Consider the following 20,111-nt stretch of genomic DNA (forward strand, 5'->3'; position numbering starts at 1 on the left):
AAGGCCCATGCCACTTCCTCCTGTGGCGCCCGCAGGCAATTGTCGATTGCGTGAATAAAACTTTAATGGAACGACACAAATCCCATCGCTTGCTGTTTCTTTGTAGTCTGGCCTGGCATTCGGCGCTCCTAATGCCAACTAATTGAGTGCGAAAATGCCATCAGTTTTGCCCCCATTTTCTTCTGCTCAGCGTTTTATTTTTATTTTTTTATATTTTATGTGGCCATATTTCAAGACAAAAACAAATGACGCATAAAGTGCACTTAAAATGCAACCAACTGGGGGCAAAGTTGGGGGCGCCCAAACTCTGAATTGTGGAAGTGTTGCCAGCTGCCTGCGCACATTTGGGAATAGCGCTAAAAAAAATGCCTGCAAATGGCTTTCAGCAGAACGTGGGGGACACAGGCACAAATACAGATGTATATATGTATTCAGACATGTATGGTCACGCTCAGGAGTCGGGTCTGTCACAGGACACTCACGTAATAGTTGATGCGAGGCCATTGCACGTCTCAATTTGAAACGGAATCTCGACTGCAAACTTGCAGCTAAGTAAAATTTATAGCCTCCTTCCGGGCGCTGTGGACGTGACCATGCAGCTATGATTGTGCAACTCCGTATTCCACAGAGCAGAGATTGAAGAGCATAAGCACAAACACAGAACATATAAGAAAAAATCAGCACTATTTTTAATCCAAGTTTATCAGTTAAAAAAATGACTTGGTCATGCTTAAGGAACATTTTTAAGAATCTCATGCACTTATTTGGTTACTTAGATTTCTGAATTTAAAATTAAAATTCTAAAACAAATAGCTTCATGAACTTCGATCATAATAAATCATTCCAATGACATTTGCTTACATATTTGCCAACTATTTAGTATATTGTGTTAAGCAAGTCCAATCTGAATTCCAACAACATTTGAAATCATATCGACCTCAATTCAATAAAAAGGCTTTAAATTCTCTAGCTGAGATTTTAAAAACACACTTAGTTTTTTCACTAAAAATATAAGTTTGCAAATATTACAAATATTAAATAAAATAACAAAAATGTTAATTTTTGTTTGTTTTTGCTCGCATTGCAGATTTGCCAATAAATACCCAAATTATGCTGGTTTTTTTCTTCCATTTTATTTTCCTGCCATTACTAGAAATTTATCATTAAAAGTTGAATTCTCCATAATTTAGTGCAATTATTGTTTGGGGGTTTGGGTTGACAAAACGCATAAAGTATTCGCATAAATGCCGCCTAACCAAATTGCCAACTGCGAGCACTCTGTGGCAGTCTGTGGCAGTCTGTGGCAGCCTGTGGCAGCTTTTTGCTGCGCCGCCCCCCCTCAATCAAAGGCCAGCCAACCCCAACTGCAACCCTTAGGCAAATGTGTTTTGTCCCTTTCGCGCACACAGTGCCAATCTTTCTCCCTCTATAAATATGGCGACGTCCATTTTTGTGGCTGATATTTCAACAACAGCAAAAGCAGCTCCCCATTTATCCAACCATTCGGCGCCATCTTGGCTTCATCAAACGCACACAAAAGCCCATAAGGGCAAAGCCAAGATAATGGTAGCCTGGCAGTTGAGAGCTGAGACCTGTGAAATGGGAAGCAGGGAGAAGAGAGCAGGGAGCAGGAAGCTGGGATGTAGGATGTGGAAGCTGGGAGCAGCAACTCAGCTTAGTTCATTCAGCGCATCAGGCAGGCAAATAAAATGGGCACCAAACGAAGTCGTTAGACCAACCGCCTATCCTTGTCCCCCACACGCCCCCTCCCGTCCCGTCCCGTCCCACCCCCACCTGCACCTAGAACATTTTGTGTGTGCGCTTCAAAAGGAAATCACCCCAAGTGTGTATTTTTATAGAGACCGCAATAAACCTTTTTTTTTTTTTTTTTTGTTTTTGCTTCTTTTCTGCGTTGTTGCCGCTTCGTGAAGCGCTTCGATGAATGTAAAAAGGTTGCTGCTGAATCCGTATTCCGGACTCCAGGTCCGGATCCGGATCAGGGTCTGAGTCTCAGCCTTTTGCCTTCTGCTTCGACTTTGCTGTTGGCCTTGTTTGATGGAGTTGCAGTCCATACACAATACACAATCGGCAAACAAGAAAAAAAGCAACAACAAAAAAAAAGAGAAGGAAAAAAATACTTGCCGAAGCTCTTGCCCATTTTTCTTGTTCTTGGCCAGGCATAATCATAAAGGCGGCCTCCTGCAAGCGATGTGGGACTTAGCCGATTGATGGCCGCAGCATTCAAAATTGAAAAGCAGTAACCATGTGCTGCTCTCCTCGTACATATGTATATTCCTTGGCCATTTATCCATTTTCTGTGCATAGAATGTTGGACGCTGCTTGTTGTTTCTCTTTTTTATAGCCCGGTCAAGGGTGCTGGTCAGCTTGTGCTGGTCGTCGGCTTGACGCTTGAATGGCTGCCAACGAGTGCGCGCCTTTTGTTTGGCCAACAGCGCAAAAAAATAAAGGCGGCAGTAAAAAAGCACAAAACACAACAACAAAAAAAAAACTAATGCAAAGAATTACAAAAAAAAAAGAAGCGAACAAAATGCTTTTTGCAAAGTAACCAAAAGCGAGCGTAAAAATAGAAAATTGAAAATAGAGAATGTGTGTGGCGGTCCCATTGTTTAATGGACGTCAGCTGGAATGTGCGCCAGAAATTGAAAAGTTATTGTGCTAACCAGCCACAGCCACAGCCCCTGCCACAGCCACAGCCGCGGGGAATGGCAATAGAAGATTGCTGCTAGATGGAACGAGAAGAGAGGGGGATTGGTGATGTAAATGTGGGGCTAGAGCGCCGTTGTATTGTCGTGACAAGCTGCTACTTAGATGGCACTCGTACGCTTTTTGTGCCACTGCACAAATTGTTAAACTAAAATATTTGACAGTTCATTTTTGGTTGTGGCCGCGGCCTTTTTATTCATTTGCTGGCCCAGCAACTTTTTGGCACAATGAAATTTTGCATTTTACAATGCACGAAGCACACAAAAGCTGACAGCCACAACGAGCGGGATAACTTAGCATCTAGCTTATAGTCGCCCATCATTTAACACCAATACTAACGACAAAAAATGGCTACTGCTGCACTCTTGCAAAAGCTGATCGACTTTGCGCACTCTTTGACTCCTTGCACAGCATTTAGAATTGCTTCACAGCTCGTTCGACCGCAATTAAGAAATTACAATGACAAAAAGGCAAAAAGCGCAGTAAAGCATACCACAAAAGCTGAACACAGTGCGAGAGCAAGAAGCACATGCATAAAGTAAATTATAATAGGCATAATAAAAACGAGGCAAAAACCAAGCGACAAGTCACAAATGTTTTTGTTGCCATTTACTTTGCATGCTCTTGCCTGTGGATGTGTGCTTGTGTGTGTCTGTGTGTGTGTCTATGTGTGTGTGTGTGTGTGAGTGCTTGTGGTAAGGCCTTAAGTGCTTGGAGCGGAATTAAAAGCAAACGCATTAAAAGGTGCCCAAAAAGAAATTCACCTTGGCAGCACAGCAAAAACACACACACACAGCAACAAAATGGCGCAGCTGCAGATGGCGACAGATTCTCGTTGGTTTAATATTGCATGAGACAACACAGACGCACACACACACACACACACATCTAACGAACAACGGCAACGAGCAACATTTTTAATTATGAAACACTAAAAGTGGCAAAGCCAAAGTGCAACGAGCAAAAACCAGAGGGGAGCTTGGGTGCGGGTGTCGCTTTGGCCAAGCTATTAACTTAAACGCCTTTTGCCGGTTAATGGAAATGAACCTCGTCGTGGCAATGGGCAGTTATCTGGTTAAGACAACGATGGGTAACTGGTTGCTTGGAGCTGGTAGCTGGGAGCTGGGAGCTGCCGACACGCGCAGGTGTTTAGTCCGACCCTCTTAGCCGTTAACCGTTAACGGTTATGAGCAGCGTGGCGGGTTCGTGTTAACATGGCCTAATTGTGGCATGGCAAGGCCCACATGTACTCAACTTCTTCGTGTTCTTCTACTCCTTGTGTACTCCACACAAAATTCAAGGGAGGAGCTCGGTTAGTTAACCATGTTGGCTGATAGGGTGCACATCCCCGTGTACGTATGTATATTAAGTTACTGCAGTTGGCCTTAATTGCAGACACGTGTGCCGCACAAGTGAAACGCTTTAACCAACGACCCCAACCGACAAGCCAAGAAGTCAAGTGCCAATACTCGCGCCCTTTTGTAGGGCCTCCACGATGGACGAGCTTGGAGCTCGAATCAGCTCGGCAATTGCATGGAAACTTAAGAAGCGTCTAAGCCGATCGTCGCCTTCAACTCTCCGCTCGCTTTTCCATCAAATTTCCACGCAGCTACAATTTCGCTGCTGCGTGAAACTTAAAACAATAATTGATATCCATCCATATACGCCAGACGTGTGCCTGCGTCCAGACGCGTGCTGCGCTGATGGCATGGCAGCTGAGAGACAGCGAAGGATGATACTCACTCAAATAAAGTCCCCAACCCCACCCCACCCTCATGCTAACCCAAGTGCTTTTACTCGTCTCTAGTTTCATGGCGTTGAACGCGTTAGTTTTTATTGCAGTGTTTACTTTACTTGGGCCATAAGCCGCAGCAACAATTTCACAACCAATACGCGTCTATCGATAGTTATATGGATACAAACACACACACAGAGACACACATGCACACACAGCCACACACATGCACACACACACACCCCAATCATCAATAGAAACAATGTTATATGCCGGGCCATGGATTGTGCAACAGTTTGGCTGAAAAGTGTTTTCAAAGTCAGCATAGTTTTGTGCTCGCTGGACTGGTGAAGAGGCAAAGGGGGAAAGGGGCTGCTTGCAGGGGTTGTTGCTTACTGCCCGAAATTGATTAAGGTCATTATGCAGCCGGGTAGAGTCGAGCTGCGAGCCCCGACAACTCACTGACACTTAATCCCAGCGGCATAATCAGCAACATATTGTAGCAAAACTTCTTCACGCTGCCATAAAAAAAAGAGAAGCAAGAAAAGTAGCAGTTTTGTATTTTCGAAATTTTACACCCTGCATGCTAGTGAAATTTTTCGGGGTGTGGTGGGGGTCAGAAGGTTAAATGGCAGGGCTCGACTCTCGACGAGCCTCAGCCCAAGTTTTATGGCTTAGCCATTTTTGTTTAACAATAAACCTTGCCTGACTGTCTGCACTCGCATGTAGGAGTGCCAATCTCATCTCTCTCTCTATATATATATATATATATATATTCTATATATGCTTTGTATATGCTTTGGCTTGGCTTTCTGGGTGCGCCTCGCATTATTCATGAGGTCAGTGGTTGAGCCTTAAACCCTTTGCCTCAAAAGCAAATTTCGCACAGCTGCACCGACAGGCAATCCAGGCAATCCAGGCAATCAACGTAGGCTTCCAGGCCCAAGATCCCACTTCAAAAGGCATCAAGTACAACGACCAGCACTGGACAGGCGGACAGGACAGCCAGCAACAAGTGAATTAAACCGAAACCTGTGCTGTCTAAAAAGCACCACTTAGCCAACTTCCCCTTCCATATCCATTTTCCTTTTGACTGGCTTTAATGAAGGTGTCTCATGCTTTGATAAACGCCCCCTAAACGCTGCAAATGTTTTTATTACATTAAAAGCATTAACGCTCCGCATTAACGGTATGTAGAGCAAAATACCAGCGAACAATACAATAAAAAATATATATATTGAGTAGAGATCCCCCTTCAACCTCTGCAGGGATGCAGTCGGGCACAGTCACAGTCACAGTCACCGTCACCGTCACAAGCCACAGGACAGCACACCAATATGTCATCATAGCCAGTGAGCAAACTCAATAGCTACACCCCCCTAACTCCCTCCTCTGCAATCTTTGTGCTTGTACTTGAGGGTTGTACTCGGAAAACAGGAACGCAAAGGGGGTCTTTCAAAACAATCAGCGGGATTTCGACATTCCTGGTACGCTTGTCCGCAGGATATGCTTACTTATTTCAATGTCCGGATCACATAATAGACTATATTCGGACTGTGGAAAATTTCGAAATAACCTTAACTATAATTAGCATATTACTAACAATAAACTATAGCCTGAAACTAAATTACAAATTTGAGTAACATGCATTAATTGTGCTAAGGATCACAAATATGAGAAACTGAACTTCATAGCAAGAAGCACATTGTGAATTTCTCCCTGTAGACGAGTCCAGAGGGATTCAAAATTTATCGAAATATTTAAAAAATAAAACACTTAAATTGTAGGCGAAAAACCATTTTGAATTCTGAAAAAATACTCAACAAAGACAATAAATTATTTATGTTATATCCCTAAAGTAATACTCTTTATGTAAATATAAATTTTTTTTATTTTTTTTTTAATTTAATTTAAAAAAATTAATTCCATTTTTCATTTAATATGATTTATTTTTCTGCATAGACCGGTATTAGTTGACATTAAATATAAAAATAAATATAGACAGCAAGCAACACAATTAGAAACCTTAATTTATTAAAATAACTTTGCAAACAATTTAGTAAAAATCCTCTACATTTTTTCATCTTTGCGATAAAAATAGAGCGATAAAAATGCGTGCAGCATTTACATAACTTCCGATTTGTATGATTTTGTTCCACTGTGCGTACGCATTTGTACGGTGTAACCGAACTGAGACTTGACTTTATCAGAGCGTCGGATAATATCCTGCCCGAGTGTGGTGGCAGTGTTGCATGCCACCCCAGCGCCTTTTGTTTGACTTTGTTGAATTGATTTCGTTAGGGAAATAACAACAACGGCGACAGGATACATTCAGCAGCACCCTTGAACGCGCACTCTCCATACAATTTGCCTTTGCTGCCATCCTTGGATGAGGAGGAAGCAACTGCTTTTGGCGAGGTTATCGCTGGCAGCGCTTTGCCTCTGATGTTTCCATTTGTACAAAATAGAGCACTTAACGTTGAAACTGCAAACAAATTATTGCACTTGCTGTCACCAAAGCGAGTCCTTTCCGAGTTCTCCCGCCCATCTCTCGCTTTCTCTGTCTTTGTCTCTCTTTCGCTCTCTCTCTGCTTGTGCCACAGCCACTGCTGCCGCTGCATACACTTAAAGGATTACAAGCGGATCTGTCGCTTGTTTGCCGCTAAATGGACGCATTTACTCGCCGGTCGCGTAAATATACCCACACAGTGGAGGAGGATTGGACAAGGGTTGGGGTTGAGCTGGTCTGGTTGCTTGGGATGGAATGGGATGGGATGGGGCGAGCTTACAATGGACGGGCGGTTGCCTTGCGCGCTTTTTATGGCCAATGAATAGATGAATGAATGCATGACAAACTGACTAACTGAATGACTGACTGACTGCCTCACTGGGTGAGTGGGCGGTTGGGCGGTAGGTTGGTTGGTCTGTCAGTCAGTCTGTCTGTCTGCCGGTCTGTCGGTCGGTTGGATGAGTGCCCATGGAGTTACTTAATGGATTTGGTTAAGTGCTGCATTGACATTTTGATAAATGCTTTGGAACAGATGCGCTGACTGGCGCTGCGTTAAATGGGCGTTGCCGTTTGTATAACGCTCCCTGCCCTACATATATATATATATATATATACATATATTTATATGAATAAATATATATTCATATGTGTACACATCTCGATGTCTTGGCCGCACTTCTTATGATAAATAGTTTATACTCTGTCCCAAAGCAAAAGAAAAGCAGTTAAACATTTGTCACAGGCCGCGAAAGTGTTTCCAAATTGATTACCCAGCAAATTGTCCGTTCCGTCCAAGTAATCCGGCTGTCTTTTTTGGCTGTCAACATGGGAACATGTTAACTTTATTGATGCATAGATTTTGCGACTATTTGTAATAACTCGACACCACAAAACACAGACTGATTTTATGGTTGATTTGCAGATCAAATTAACGAAGGAAAGTGACTAAAATAATCGCATTGCTAAGTTCGCAATGAGGCATGATCTTATTTCTAAAATCTTGACACATTTTATTAAACTCTCTTAAGGCTACTTAGTCTAGTGTTATTATTTTCATATTCACCAAGTTTTTGTTTCCTATAAAGCAGAAAACCAACCTTAAAAACTCGCTCATCTAAACGCATTGCTCAAAACTTTTACCATTTTTTCAACCGCCAATTGCTGGACGGGCAAACTCAACTGAAAGCGAAATAAAAACAAGAAACACATTAAGCTGAATCTCATCTCAACCCACCCACCGGAAGGACAATGGACACAGACACGCGTCCCTGACCATAACCAAGTGTCAATTGTTGTTGCTGTTGCTCTTGTTGTTGTTGTTGTTGTTGCTGTTGCGGACACTTATTTAGTTGGCCTCAAATGGCAAAACTTTTTGTAATGTTTTGAAGTGCCTCTAATTAGATAATATGCGGCCCGGGGTCGACAAACAGAGTCGAGTCGTGCAGATGACAGCGCGCTTTTCCTATGCAAAGTGACTACGCGTGCAATGGCCATAACCCACCCACCCACTCCAACCGCCACTCGATGGCCTGAAATAAAATAAAAGCCAAAGCCAAAGCCAAAAAGGCAAGCGCATAAAAAGGCAGCCGATGGCACCGCGTGCGCAATTTGAATCCTAATGGATGCGTGTGGCGCAACCAAACGACTGGCGGACACGCGATGAGGCAACCAGCGAGGTGGTTCAGCTGGAGGTCGATGTGGAGGTGGACGACAGCTGGCGAAGGTGTAAAGTTCACGTGTGTCCACTTACCAACCCTGCTAAATCCACCACACACCCACACTCAGAGTGCTCCTCTTGCTCCCGTTCCCGTTCCCGCTTCGGCTCCCGCTTCCGCTGCCGGTCCCGGTGACGTTTTATTAATGCGTTTGGAGTGCTTTCAATGTTTTATCGCGGACGAAGGACCGATATCTATCGCCTGCTCTTTCATATTTACCCCTTTCCGCGTAGTGCATCGACAGTTGCGTAATAACTTTTAGTTGGTCACTTTTGCCCAGGACATCCTACATATGTACATATGTATGTACCTGAAGTCTATATTGTCTATAAATAGTCGCCACTTTCCTATTATGATGATTATGAATTTGAGCTGTGACTTCGACTGCCTCTTATCTAAATGGGTCTTTTGTTTGGTTTGCGGCTAATGGAATAGGCGGAGCCACACTCTACTGGCTACTGTCGATTATACACATTTGTTGCGACAGACTCAATGGGAAAAGTATCGAGGACTCGAAAGGGTTGCTGGCTAATTAAGTTGTCAGGCTAATAACAACAAATGGCGAACATATGTCATTTATCAGTGTGGTAGAACATTTCCATACTCATCTTGAAATTCACCTTTTCTCAGTTTGGTCTTCAAAATAAGAATATTTTTTTTAGTTACAGTGGTTATCGATATTTATCGATCGATGCTATATTGCATTATGTTTAGTTTAATGTTTAGTTTGCCTAATACTTTATTATATAACCATAACCAATACCAATTATATTTGTCAAATATTATATTTGTATCTCAAAACAAATCAAATTTCTGTATTAAAAAATATTAGCATCACTCTCAAATAGGTGTCTTTTTTCAATTTTTAGGCTTAAATAACTTATGAATATATTTTTAGAATTGGAAAAATAATCTTAAAATAAGTGAAAAAAACACAACTTTACTAACCGTTTTCAACTTATTTAAACATAATTAAAACTATAATATTAAATTTTATGAAAAATGAAAAAAATATATATATTAATGAAAAAAAAGGAACAATTTTTTTAAAATTTATAATTACAATTATGAAAATTTGAAATAAATAAACGATTTCTATTCGATTTGATGCTTTTATATTTTTCGCTACTTTTTGGCACTTTTCACTTCAAATAAAAAGATATATTGAAAAGAACTCCATGAGCAGTACTAACTTAAAATGCAAAGTTTTTTCTAATGGTTTGTTTTTCTATTCGAAAATGATGCTATTATTTTTATCGCAACTGTATATCTTCGTAACGATGTTTAAAATTAGCTCTCCACTTTGAAGTAGAACATTTCAAATAATCTTTAAAATATTCTTCATTAAAAAGAGAATAAATGAATAGCAAAAGCTTGGCTATTTCATAGCTATCCATTAAAATATATTAATCTATTCATTTGAGGAATACTGAACACTGAAAGCATGTGAAAATCTTTTAAGCTGCAAACACTGTTAATACTGTCTATATGAAATAGCTAAAACTGCCTATATGTATTTATAAATTACCAACTATTTTTGTGTGTAAGAGTTTTAAAGCATTTGACCAGAAGCTGGCGCCGGCAGCAAGGCAACGCCAAAGAGCCAAATAAGCGAAAGCTTAAAAGCAGCCAGCAACAACAACAACAACAAGAACAACAACAAGAGCAAACGAGACGCTTTCAAGTTTTAACGCCAGCTACAAGACAGGCTAAAGCCCAAGTGAATTTGGCACGACGATGAAGAAGCAGAACATGTGGCAAAGCCAGCAAACGGCTCCACAGCCAGCCATTTTGTTGGGTGTTCCCCGCAACGCCCAGACCCAGTAATAACATTTGCTGTTGCTGCTGTTGTTTTTGTTGTTGTGGTTGTTGCTGCTGCTGTTTGTGCTGTGTAAAGTATGTGGGCGAACTTTACCGCACCGCCCATTCGTTCTTGTTGTTGTTGTTGCTGTTGTATTTGTCTTTGGTATGTTGCGATTATGCAACAAGCTAACAGCGTGTCCAGTTCTAAATGCTATTTTTTGGCAATATGAATTTTTGAACATTTCCTTAACACAGCACAGATAAGCAAGCATGGGATTGAGAGAGAAAGAGAGAGAGAGAGAGAGAGAGATCTGCTAAGACACACACAGACAGACAGAGAGATACAAAAGCTGCAGCCGCAGCCTTTGGCCATTGGGCTCCTGAAAATGTAATCCCTGCTTTGGAGCACATTTCACGGCTGCCTTTCAGGTTTCTAACATATTTAAGCCCAAACGCCCCCCCGCCCCCCGCACTGCCTACTCCAAGCTCTGTCTCTGAAGCTGTCTCTAAGCTTAAATCTACGCGCACACACACACACACACTTACGTACTTATGCTTACACAAATGTGCGTGTTTCTCTTTGTGTGTGTATGTGTGTGTGTGCTTAAGCATTCGCTGTCTACATTTCTACATAAATTTCAACGCCTTCGATTGCAGCCATATGGGTCTTACCTGCCTGCCTGTCGGGATAACATTCGAATTAAATTCGTTTACGATTGTTTTTCTTTTGTCTGGCGCCCCAAAGTATACCACACACAAATTTCTAATATAAGCAAAACCCCAAAAGGATGGCGCTATATTTAAATCGATAAGTATGTGTTGCTGCAATTTCTGTAACATTCATAAAGCCCAATTGTCACTCAGCGTGGTGTGAAAATGAGGTTAAGTCGCGCATATAATTTTATATATTTTTGTGGCATTGCAAGTGTCATAAAAACACCTAAAATTGTCAGACTAAAGCGTCGGCGATTGCCAGTTTGCCAGTTGCCAGTTACCAGTATTTTATGGTATTTATACAACTACAACATCAGTCAGTCAGTCAGTCAGTTGATCAGCTTGGCGACCAGACGCAAAAATTTAACAGCTTTAAGGTCAGTTTACAGTTAAACAATGGTACAACAACAGTACACATATCATAACAACAATAAGGCAATGGCAGCCAAGTGCTGTTTGACTGTGTGTATGTGTATTTGTGTCTGCGTGTGTGTGTGTGCATTTATGTATATATGTATTTTTAGTACACGTACAAATTCGCAACACTGGATGCAGACATAGAAAAGGAGAAGAGAGTGAGTAGGAGAGCGAGAGAGAGCGAGAGAGAGTGAGAGCGAGAACGATAGAGTGAATGTAAGATAGCAAGCAAGAGTAAGCGAAAAAAGCTGAAAAAGCTTTGAGACCACTCCCCGAAAAGTTCAGGCGACGGCGCAACGTCGACGCACACAAAACAACCAATCCCAGGCATAAATACACACAAAAAAAAAAACACACACACACACATACAAGGCGAAAAACTGAAAAATACACGCATACAAACACAGAGACAGATAGAGGCAAAAGCAATGTGTTACAATGCAATTTCCCCGCCAGAGTTGTTGTTGTATTTGTTGTTGTTGTTGTTGGTGGGCGACCAACCCAAACTCAATTGTTCTGGCGAAAAGACAAAAAGGCTAGCTTGGAAAACTGGCACAGTCAAAAAATATGAGCAAGCAACAATAACGTAACTAACAGCACAGGGTGCAGCAACAGCAGCAGCAGCAGCAGCAGCAACAGCAGCAGCAGTTTTCCAATTGGAAGTGCAGTCTGATTTCTAAGGGTTGGGCTGTGATTATGTCAGCAATACATGTGTGTGTGTGTGTGTGTATGTGTGTATGTGTTTATTCCACCTTCACCCACCACTAGAAGCAGCAACATATGACTGCAAAGCAAAAGCAAAAGCAAAGCAGCGGTTCGTCAGTTGCTTTCCAAGCGCCGACGCCGCCGCACTTGCTACACGAGCGCTCGCTCGCTCGTCATTCGTGCGACGCATTTCAAACTAAGCTAAACTTTCCGGTAACGGTAAAAAGAGAAAAAACAAATATACAAGAAAAAAAAAAGAAAACGTTGTCGCCGTTGCCGTCGGCCAATGGCCATGCGCCATCCTCGCACGGAAAGTGTACAAATCGAAATCTCAAAAAGAATGTGACCAATGCAAGCAAATAATTGTGAAAGTGTGTGCAACATTTATTGAAGTAAATCTAGAGTCCCCAATAGATTTATATATGTATATATCTATGCAAACGTGATCCTGGCCAGCATCTTTAGCCTACTCGCAGAGCGCGCTCAGGCATGGAACTCTTGAAGCTAATGATGTTCAAAAGTGACTTTCTGTCCAATGGCAAATGTGACGATCGCGTACCGCCCATTAATCTAAGTCAATTGCCAGAGTTTCTATTGTGTAAGTGGTCTTTAACTAAAAACAAATACACCCCAATCACCCCAATCAAAAAAAAAACTAAGAGCACAGACATACTTAAAAAGTCCACTTGAATCCAAGAGATTGGAGCGCAAATATTGAATATTATCAACTCCTTATTAAAAAAGTTAAGATATCACTTTTAGCCAGTGAAATTGTATAATCATTACTATAAATTATATAAATATCTGTATTATTCATACATATAAATATTTTTTTTATATAAATATAGAATTGGAAAAGAGATGAGGCACAAATGTAGAATATTATTAACTTCTTATTTAAAAATCACCTTTGGCTACTAAAGCCTTATAAACATTACTATAAATAATAGAAATATCAGTAATATTTATATATATATAACTATTTTTTAAAGAACTATAGAATTAGAGAAGAGATTGAGACACAAATTTAGATCCTTTAAGATACCTCCTTGGGCTACCAAAGCCTTATAAGTATTGCTATAAATAATATAAACTCAGCTCATGCAAAGCTAAACTTTTCTTATAGAAATTCAGAATTGGATCAATTAAAGCATAAATAATGCAATATCCATAAAGCTAAGATATCAAAGCTGCTTGAGATATCTTACTATTGACTGTAAACTGTAGAATTAATTGTCTATATATCTACATATCTATCATTTCCAGCTCATAGCGCACTTTTTGCAGTTTTTCCTAAAACCAATACATGCAAAAAGTATGCAATGTTATTATGCGAAAATGTGTTTATTTGTTGAACTTACTTCTGAAAAAAGTTGAGAATAACAAACTTAACTCTTAAACAATTCAAATTGAAAACATAATACAAGTATTGAATTTCAGTTGAAATACCAATTATATTTCTACACTCCAACCAATAGATCAAAGTGCTTTTGAAAAATGTATTCCTTGCAGAATTTTGTTGATTCATCGTTTTGTATATTAATGGGAATCTGCAATTGCATTTCATATGTCTTTCAATAATGTTGATACCAACTATCTGCAAAAATAATAGCTGTATAATGCAGATGAAGTACGATTATTAATTTTCGATAATTCTGTAATGCAAATACAAACAAAATTAAAGAAAGTTTTATACTTTTTCATAAATGAAAATGAATTGCTTACTTTGTCGAAAAATAATAAGGAAATTAACTGAGAAGTAGAAAATGTAGTTATTTCGTAGACTTTATTTTACAATTCTCATAATGACAGTTTTTAAGTAGACGACAGTTCAGATTTCGATTCAAATTACAAAACAAGTAGCTCAATTAAAATTCCATTCATTTTAAATTGTTTTACGAGAATCGAAAAACGAACAAAAACCAAAAAACGAATTTGGCATAGAAAAAAGCCAAGAAACGAAAATGGGTAAATGAATTGATATTTTTGGGATGTGGTAATTAATGATGTCCACTTTGTGTTGTGCACTTGCAGCGACGATACCAAAGTGTGGCGGCTGCCACGAGCTGATCCTGGATCGGTTCATACTGAAGGTGCTGGAGCGGACCTGGCATGCCAAGTGTCTGCAGTGCAGCGAATGCCACTCGCAGCTGAATGACAAGTGTTTCGCCCGTAATGGTCAGCTCTTCTGCAAGGAGGACTTCTTCAAGTAAGTAAATTTCTTAAATGGGACCATCGGTCGCAAGGCGTGTTGCCAACACATTTTTTTTTTGGTTATCGTTGGTTGGTTTAATGAAAATCTCCCGTTGCCCCGTTGCCAATGTTTGGGTCGAACAGACGTTATGGTACGAAATGTTCCGCTTGTGATATGGGCATACCACCCACTCAGGTGGTGCGTCGCGCCCAGGACAATGTCTATCATCTGCAGTGCTTCCTCTGCGCCATGTGCTCGCGTACACTCAACACCGGCGATGAGTTCTATCTGATGGAGGATCGCAAGCTCATCTGCAAGCGTGACTACGAGGAGGCCAAGGCGAAGGGTGAGCATAACATCATCTATCATCTACATAGGATTCCCAAATTAATGCCAGCCCCAATTGCAGGTCTCTACTTGGATGGCTCGCTGGATGGGGATCAGCCGAATAAGCGACCTCGTACCACGATTACCGCCAAGCAGCTGGAGACACTGAAAACCGCATATAACAACAGTCCGAAACCCGCCCGACACGTACGCGAGCAGCTGTCGCAGGACACGGGCCTGGATATGCGGGTGGTGCAGGTCTGGTTCCAGAACAGGTCAGCCAACAAGCCAACTGACCAATCTATACCCCTTACTAACTATTCGCTTCTTTCTTTTTTTGGGTTGCCTTAGACGAGCCAAGGAGAAGCGACTGAAAAAGGATGCAGGACGGACGCGCTGGAGCCAATATTTCCGCTCCATGAAGGGCAACTGCTCGCCTCGCACTGACAAATTCCTCGACAAGGATGAGCTAAAGGTGGACTACGACAGCTTCAGTCATCATGGTATGTCTTGGCAACAATATTCTAGTTACAAGTACAAGTGGCATAGATATCCCAGCTATATTGAAAATCATTCTTGATTTTAAAATTGAATTTTAGTTTCAAAGTTTCAAAATTCGCACTTTACTTCTTAATTAAATCGTATTAATATTATTATTTATCATTTATTAATTGAACAATTTGAGTAATTAAAATAAGTAAATATTATTATGTTATACTTTATTCCAAATTTCCCCTGTTTAACATAATCTTTTATATGTATTGTTCGGCACACAGATCTGAGCAACGACAGCTACAGCACCGTCAATTTGGGATTGGATGAGGGGGCATCGCCGCACAGCATTCGAGGTTCCTACATGCATGGCAGCTCGAGTCCATCGCAGTATCCGCCGAGCAGTCGCTCGCCGCCAGCCGTGGGTCAAACGCATACGTTCGGCTCCTATCCCGACAATATTGTGTACACGAATATTGGTAAGCATATATTTCTGGCTTGCCTTGCGATACGATGCGAGAATAGATTTTCAAGAGTTTTGGTTCCTTTCAGATCATGGTGTGGGTTCGAGTCTGCATCCAAGCAAATCACATCATCGCCTGCATAGTAGCAATAATGTATCGGATTTGAGCAACGATTCTAGTCCCGATCAGGGATATCCTGACTTTCCGCCAAGTCCCGACTCCTGGCTCGGTGACTCCGGCAGCACCAATAATACCAGCACCAACAACAATGCGAATACCAACAATAATAACAATACTAACAGCAACAACAACAACAACAATAATAATAATAACAGCAGTGGCAGTGGCAGTGGGCCCTCGTCCAATACAAATGCCACACCGAATCCGAATCCTGCAACTCCTGGCGTACATTACTGATACTCAAAAATACTTTTGCGTTATTTTGAGATGCAGTCGCGCAATTTGCTGCTCGCGGCTGCCCAACAACAGAAGCATACTTCGCCGCAGTAGCGACGCCATTTTGAAAGCTCTCAAGCACTTAACAGTGCTGCAAGCAACCAAGGAAGCAAAAAGAAAACCAGAGACACAACAGAAAAGCTTAACAGTTAACAGCGCCGCTATTCGCAAGCTTTCACTTTTTGACTGCATTTCGGTAAATGCACTCATTTTCTTACTTTTAACTAATGTAACACAATTTGCTCAAGATTCTGTAATTGATTTTCATTTAGTTAACACACACATATTCGATTTAATGATTAAAGTACGAGAGTAACTTGAGTGTACATGGAGTGTACAATGTACATAGAAATGTGGTAATGTGCCCATGGCTTAAATGAATGATACTTAACGTTATGATGACGTCACTTCCTTAATCGCTTTTGTTTTGTATTATTATATTGTATGTATATTGTTTAGCTTTGATATTTTAGTGTATGTAAATATTGTATATTTGTGTATAGTAAACAACAAAATGAAGAACTACATTTTAAATTAAATTAAGTCTGTATAGGGTCATCGAAATGTGGGGTCAATGCACAAGATTAATTAAGCCAAGCCCCCCAAAAAAAAAACAAGTTATTTATTGCTTTATATAGGAATACAAGAATTGCATAGGAGAAATATCAATTACGAAAAAGTGATGTCGTATATACATACATATATCTAAAGTAATACCAAAAAAAAACAAAAAACAAAAAACCAAAACAAAATGATTTCAAACCAATAGAAATTTCAGTAAAATGCAAAACTACGTAAAACAAATGATAACGAATTTTTAAATTTATTGTGTATTACAATAAGTTTAAATTAATTCAAATAAATGCGATACAATTAATTACTATTTGACATGTAAGAATAAATGATACAACAATTGTTAAAAAATACGAGTTTTATATTATCTAAAAACAGTAATCAGAAGAGATGCTGCTCCTAAAAAATAGAAAATGGAACAACAATATGCATGGTAAGGAAATTCGCAGAATATTATTCACAATATTATTTTTGTCAAATTATTCGATATGTTTGAGTATTTGATAGAACTTAGATATTTCCAAACGCCGTTGAGAGTCAAAGCTCAGTGCTTTCTTTCAATTTCAATTGCAATTGCTCTCTCCCTCTCTCTCTCTTAGTCTCTCTATCGTACGCTCCTTCTACTATTTCATTCATAGCAGTGAGCGCAGTGAGTGTGTGGTGCGATGATGATCTGACATGTCGTCTTCTGTTTTTTGTCTCAGTCTCTTTTTCAACGTTCGCGCAACGACATCTCTCCTACCGAGAAAGCTTTTGATGCGCATAGGCGCCTAAACTTACCAATTAGTTTATTACAATTATATAAATAATAGAAAAAATCAAAACAAAATGAATCAATAATGTTTTATCAGCAATATTTTGCAGTAATTAAAAGCCACATCAAATCGACGGTGCGTTCGAGTTCGAGTTCGAAAATTCGATATCTATAAAAAGCGCTAAGCACTCTCAAAATCCAATTCAATTTTTTGTTTTTGTTATCTATGTGTGCATGTGCGAATATTATATATACATATATATATATATATATATATATATATATATGTGTGTGTGTGTGTGTGACAGAAAATGTGCTGCCAAATATCGAAATACAAATGTCGTAAAATGTTCTATTTTTATTTTGCAGTAAACTACAGCAAGCGCAGCTACAGCAATTTCAATTGTTGCTGTTGTTGTTGTTGTCGTATGCCACCAGTCTGAGTGTGTGTGTGTGTGTGTGAGATGCAAATGTGTAATATGTTTTTGTTTTTGTTGCGACGCCAAATTACATTTGCGGCCGATACGCCGCTCGATCCTTAAGAAGAGCCTTCCTCCACACACACAACATCATCATCATCATCATCGGATATCCAGCAACAGCAGAACTTTTCAAATAGTGGCCAATTCCGGAATTAACAAACAAAATAATAATAATAATAACGGACGTGTCCGCTCCGTGCATTTTCCAATAATGCAAATTCAATGTATGCCAATATTGAAAGTAATTTTCGTGCTCTCAACAATTGTCTCAGTCACAGGTAAAAAAAAAGAAAAAGAAATGCGCTCAAATGAAAACACGGCAACACAGCGTTGCCATATCTCGCAACAAACTGCAGCTGTTCCACTCACCACTCTCTCGATCTCTCTCTCTCCCCCTCTCTCTATCTCTCTCCGTCTGTCTCTTTACGCTACTCTCTCGTCCTGATTGCAAAAAGATTGTTGTTCGAGCCGAATTTTACTGTTTCGCCAGCATACACTTCAAATTGAGGAGCATGTAGTCCAATTGGTTAATCCAATGGAACTGCAGCAGCAATTCAATGTCGACGGCTTGACCTCGGCGACGGACATGTTCAGCGATACGGCGCAAATGTTACAATTATCGCCGCATCTCAGTTTCGATGGCGAATTGGCAGCACTTGCGACAACGGAGCGTGACAGAGGCCCGGAGCTTTGGTCCACCAACGAAGAAGAGGAAATGACGACAACAACGAAAAGAGCAACTACGCCAACACCAACAACGCTGATTACAACAACAACAACGCTAATTACAGCAACAAACACAATGGCAACAGGCGAACCACCGCCCGATGACAGTTCAACGCCGCGACTCTCTATTGACGCCGCCAACTCAGAGCGGAATGAAGAATCTGTTTCGACAACAACACCTGCAATAACAACAACGATGGCATCGACAACGGGCAAAAGCAGAAGTCCAAAGTTAACGGAAGACCTAAACTTTAAGCTTCCCTGCAGCGATGAATATATCAAGTACTTTTGCCTAAATGGCGGCAATTGCTTTCGCTGGGCGAATGCGAACAGCTTTAGCTATTGCGTGTGCGCCGTTGGCTACGTGGGCGAACGCTGCGATTCAAAGACTGAAAATGGTAAGCACCTGCTCGCACCATATACATATATATATATATATAATTATAAAGCTTTCAAAAATGTCAATTACCTTTGCAGGCGTTTATGTACCGTTACGACCGGCGACGCCCGACCCCCAGCTGAAGACGGCTCACATTGTCTTCTCGTTTCCCATGCTTGTCCTGCTCTCAACAATCTACGTTGTGTTTGGCGCTATTTTTATGCTGCGCAACGTTTCGGCGCAGCGACGCAAACAGCAACAGCTGCATTTGCACAAGCAGCGCTTTTTTGTCAGTTGTTGAAAAAATCACAATGGGGCTGCCAACTTGATTTTGTTTTGTTGCTTTCAATTTTGTTTAGGAGACGAACCTAATAACTAACGTTTTTTTTTGATTTGATCTGATTTGATTTGGAAACGCCATTTTGTTTCAACGCCAAATTTGTTATAAAATGCCAGCCAAGTTGGGCATTTGTCTATGATAATTTCTTTCTCTTTACGTTGCGCAACGCTTTAATTTATTTAATTACATATAATTCTTTTTTTTCTGTAAATTCATTGTATTTAGTTTTGCAAAATAAGAGCGCTCTTTGCTTTAGAAGCTTAGAATTTAAGCTTAGTAGATTTGTTTTGTAGTAACATTTTGTTACGCTATTTAGTATGTATTTAATATTTAAATTTAGCGTTTATCACTGTTATTATTAATATTTTTGTAACACTTTGTTACGCAACAAAAAAAAATCGAACAAAGATTGTAATTTATAAACAAATTCTTTTTGTAATGCAATAATCAAAAAAAAATATATATATGTGTACGGGACTCAAAAGTTTATAAAACTTGAAATGTTGCATGCGTTATTATTTTATTCATCTATTGTTTTTTGTTTTTTTTTTTTGTGAGAGAAGGCAGTTTTGGGTTTTTGTTGCTCTTCGTACCATAATTTC

At 40.2% G+C, this 20,111-nt stretch overlaps 2 protein-coding genes across 5 annotated transcripts in view; both read left to right on the forward strand.

Annotated features, from left to right (window-relative positions):
• LOC6566404 (LIM/homeobox protein Lhx3) overlaps positions 1–16,991 on the forward strand; it is a 28,495-nt gene extending 11,504 nt beyond the window's left edge. Inside the window, exons 1-7 of one of the 4 annotated variants that reach the window (XM_001992784.3) lie at positions 12,498–12,920; positions 14,357–14,531; positions 14,660–14,862; positions 14,926–15,118; positions 15,195–15,346; positions 15,620–15,814; positions 15,888–16,715. In XM_001992784.3, the coding sequence (XP_001992820.1) occupies positions 12,812–12,920; positions 14,357–14,531; positions 14,660–14,862; positions 14,926–15,118; positions 15,195–15,346; positions 15,620–15,814; positions 15,888–16,216 (1,356 nt within the window). In that variant the 5' untranslated portion in view covers positions 12,498–12,811 and the 3' untranslated portion in view covers positions 16,217–16,715. Of the gene's footprint in view, positions 1–12,497; positions 12,921–14,252; positions 14,291–14,356; positions 14,532–14,650; positions 14,863–14,925; positions 15,119–15,194; positions 15,347–15,619; positions 15,815–15,887 lie in introns of those variants that run through there. The other 3 variants (XM_032739603.2, XM_043214623.1, XM_043214622.1) reach the window with 3 other exon arrangements.
• A 544-nt stretch (positions 16,992–17,535) lies between these two features.
• LOC6566405 (protein gurken) lies at positions 17,536–20,010 on the forward strand. The gene is made up of 4 exons (XM_001992785.2): positions 17,536–17,718; positions 17,952–18,342; positions 18,520–19,188; positions 19,268–20,010. Exons 2-4 carry the CDS (start codon positions 18,276–18,278, stop codon positions 19,468–19,470), a joined length of 939 nt encoding a protein of 312 aa, XP_001992821.1. The 5' UTR covers positions 17,536–17,718; positions 17,952–18,275; the 3' UTR covers positions 19,471–20,010.
• The last annotated feature ends 101 nt before the right edge of the window (positions 20,011–20,111 follow it).

This window comes from Drosophila grimshawi, unplaced genomic scaffold (genome assembly GCF_018153295.1).
Source record: "Drosophila grimshawi isolate 15287-2541.00 unplaced genomic scaffold, ASM1815329v1 contig_1377, whole genome shotgun sequence".
Classification (NCBI taxonomy): Eukaryota; Metazoa; Arthropoda; class Insecta; order Diptera; family Drosophilidae; genus Drosophila; species Drosophila grimshawi.

Bases quoted from the DNA above. Each gene is read 5' to 3' on its own strand.
- LOC6566405 (XM_001992785.2), top strand. From the start codon at position 18,276: ATGCAAATTCAATGTATGCCAATATTGAAAGTAATTTTCGTGCTCTCA. The intron at 18,343-18,519 runs GTAAAAAAAAAG...GATTGCAAAAAG, and splicing joins AACAATTGTCTCAGTCACAG to ATTGTTGTTCGAGCCGAATT. The intron at 19,189-19,267 runs GTAAGCACCTGC...TTACCTTTGCAG, and splicing joins CGATTCAAAGACTGAAAATG to GCGTTTATGTACCGTTACGA.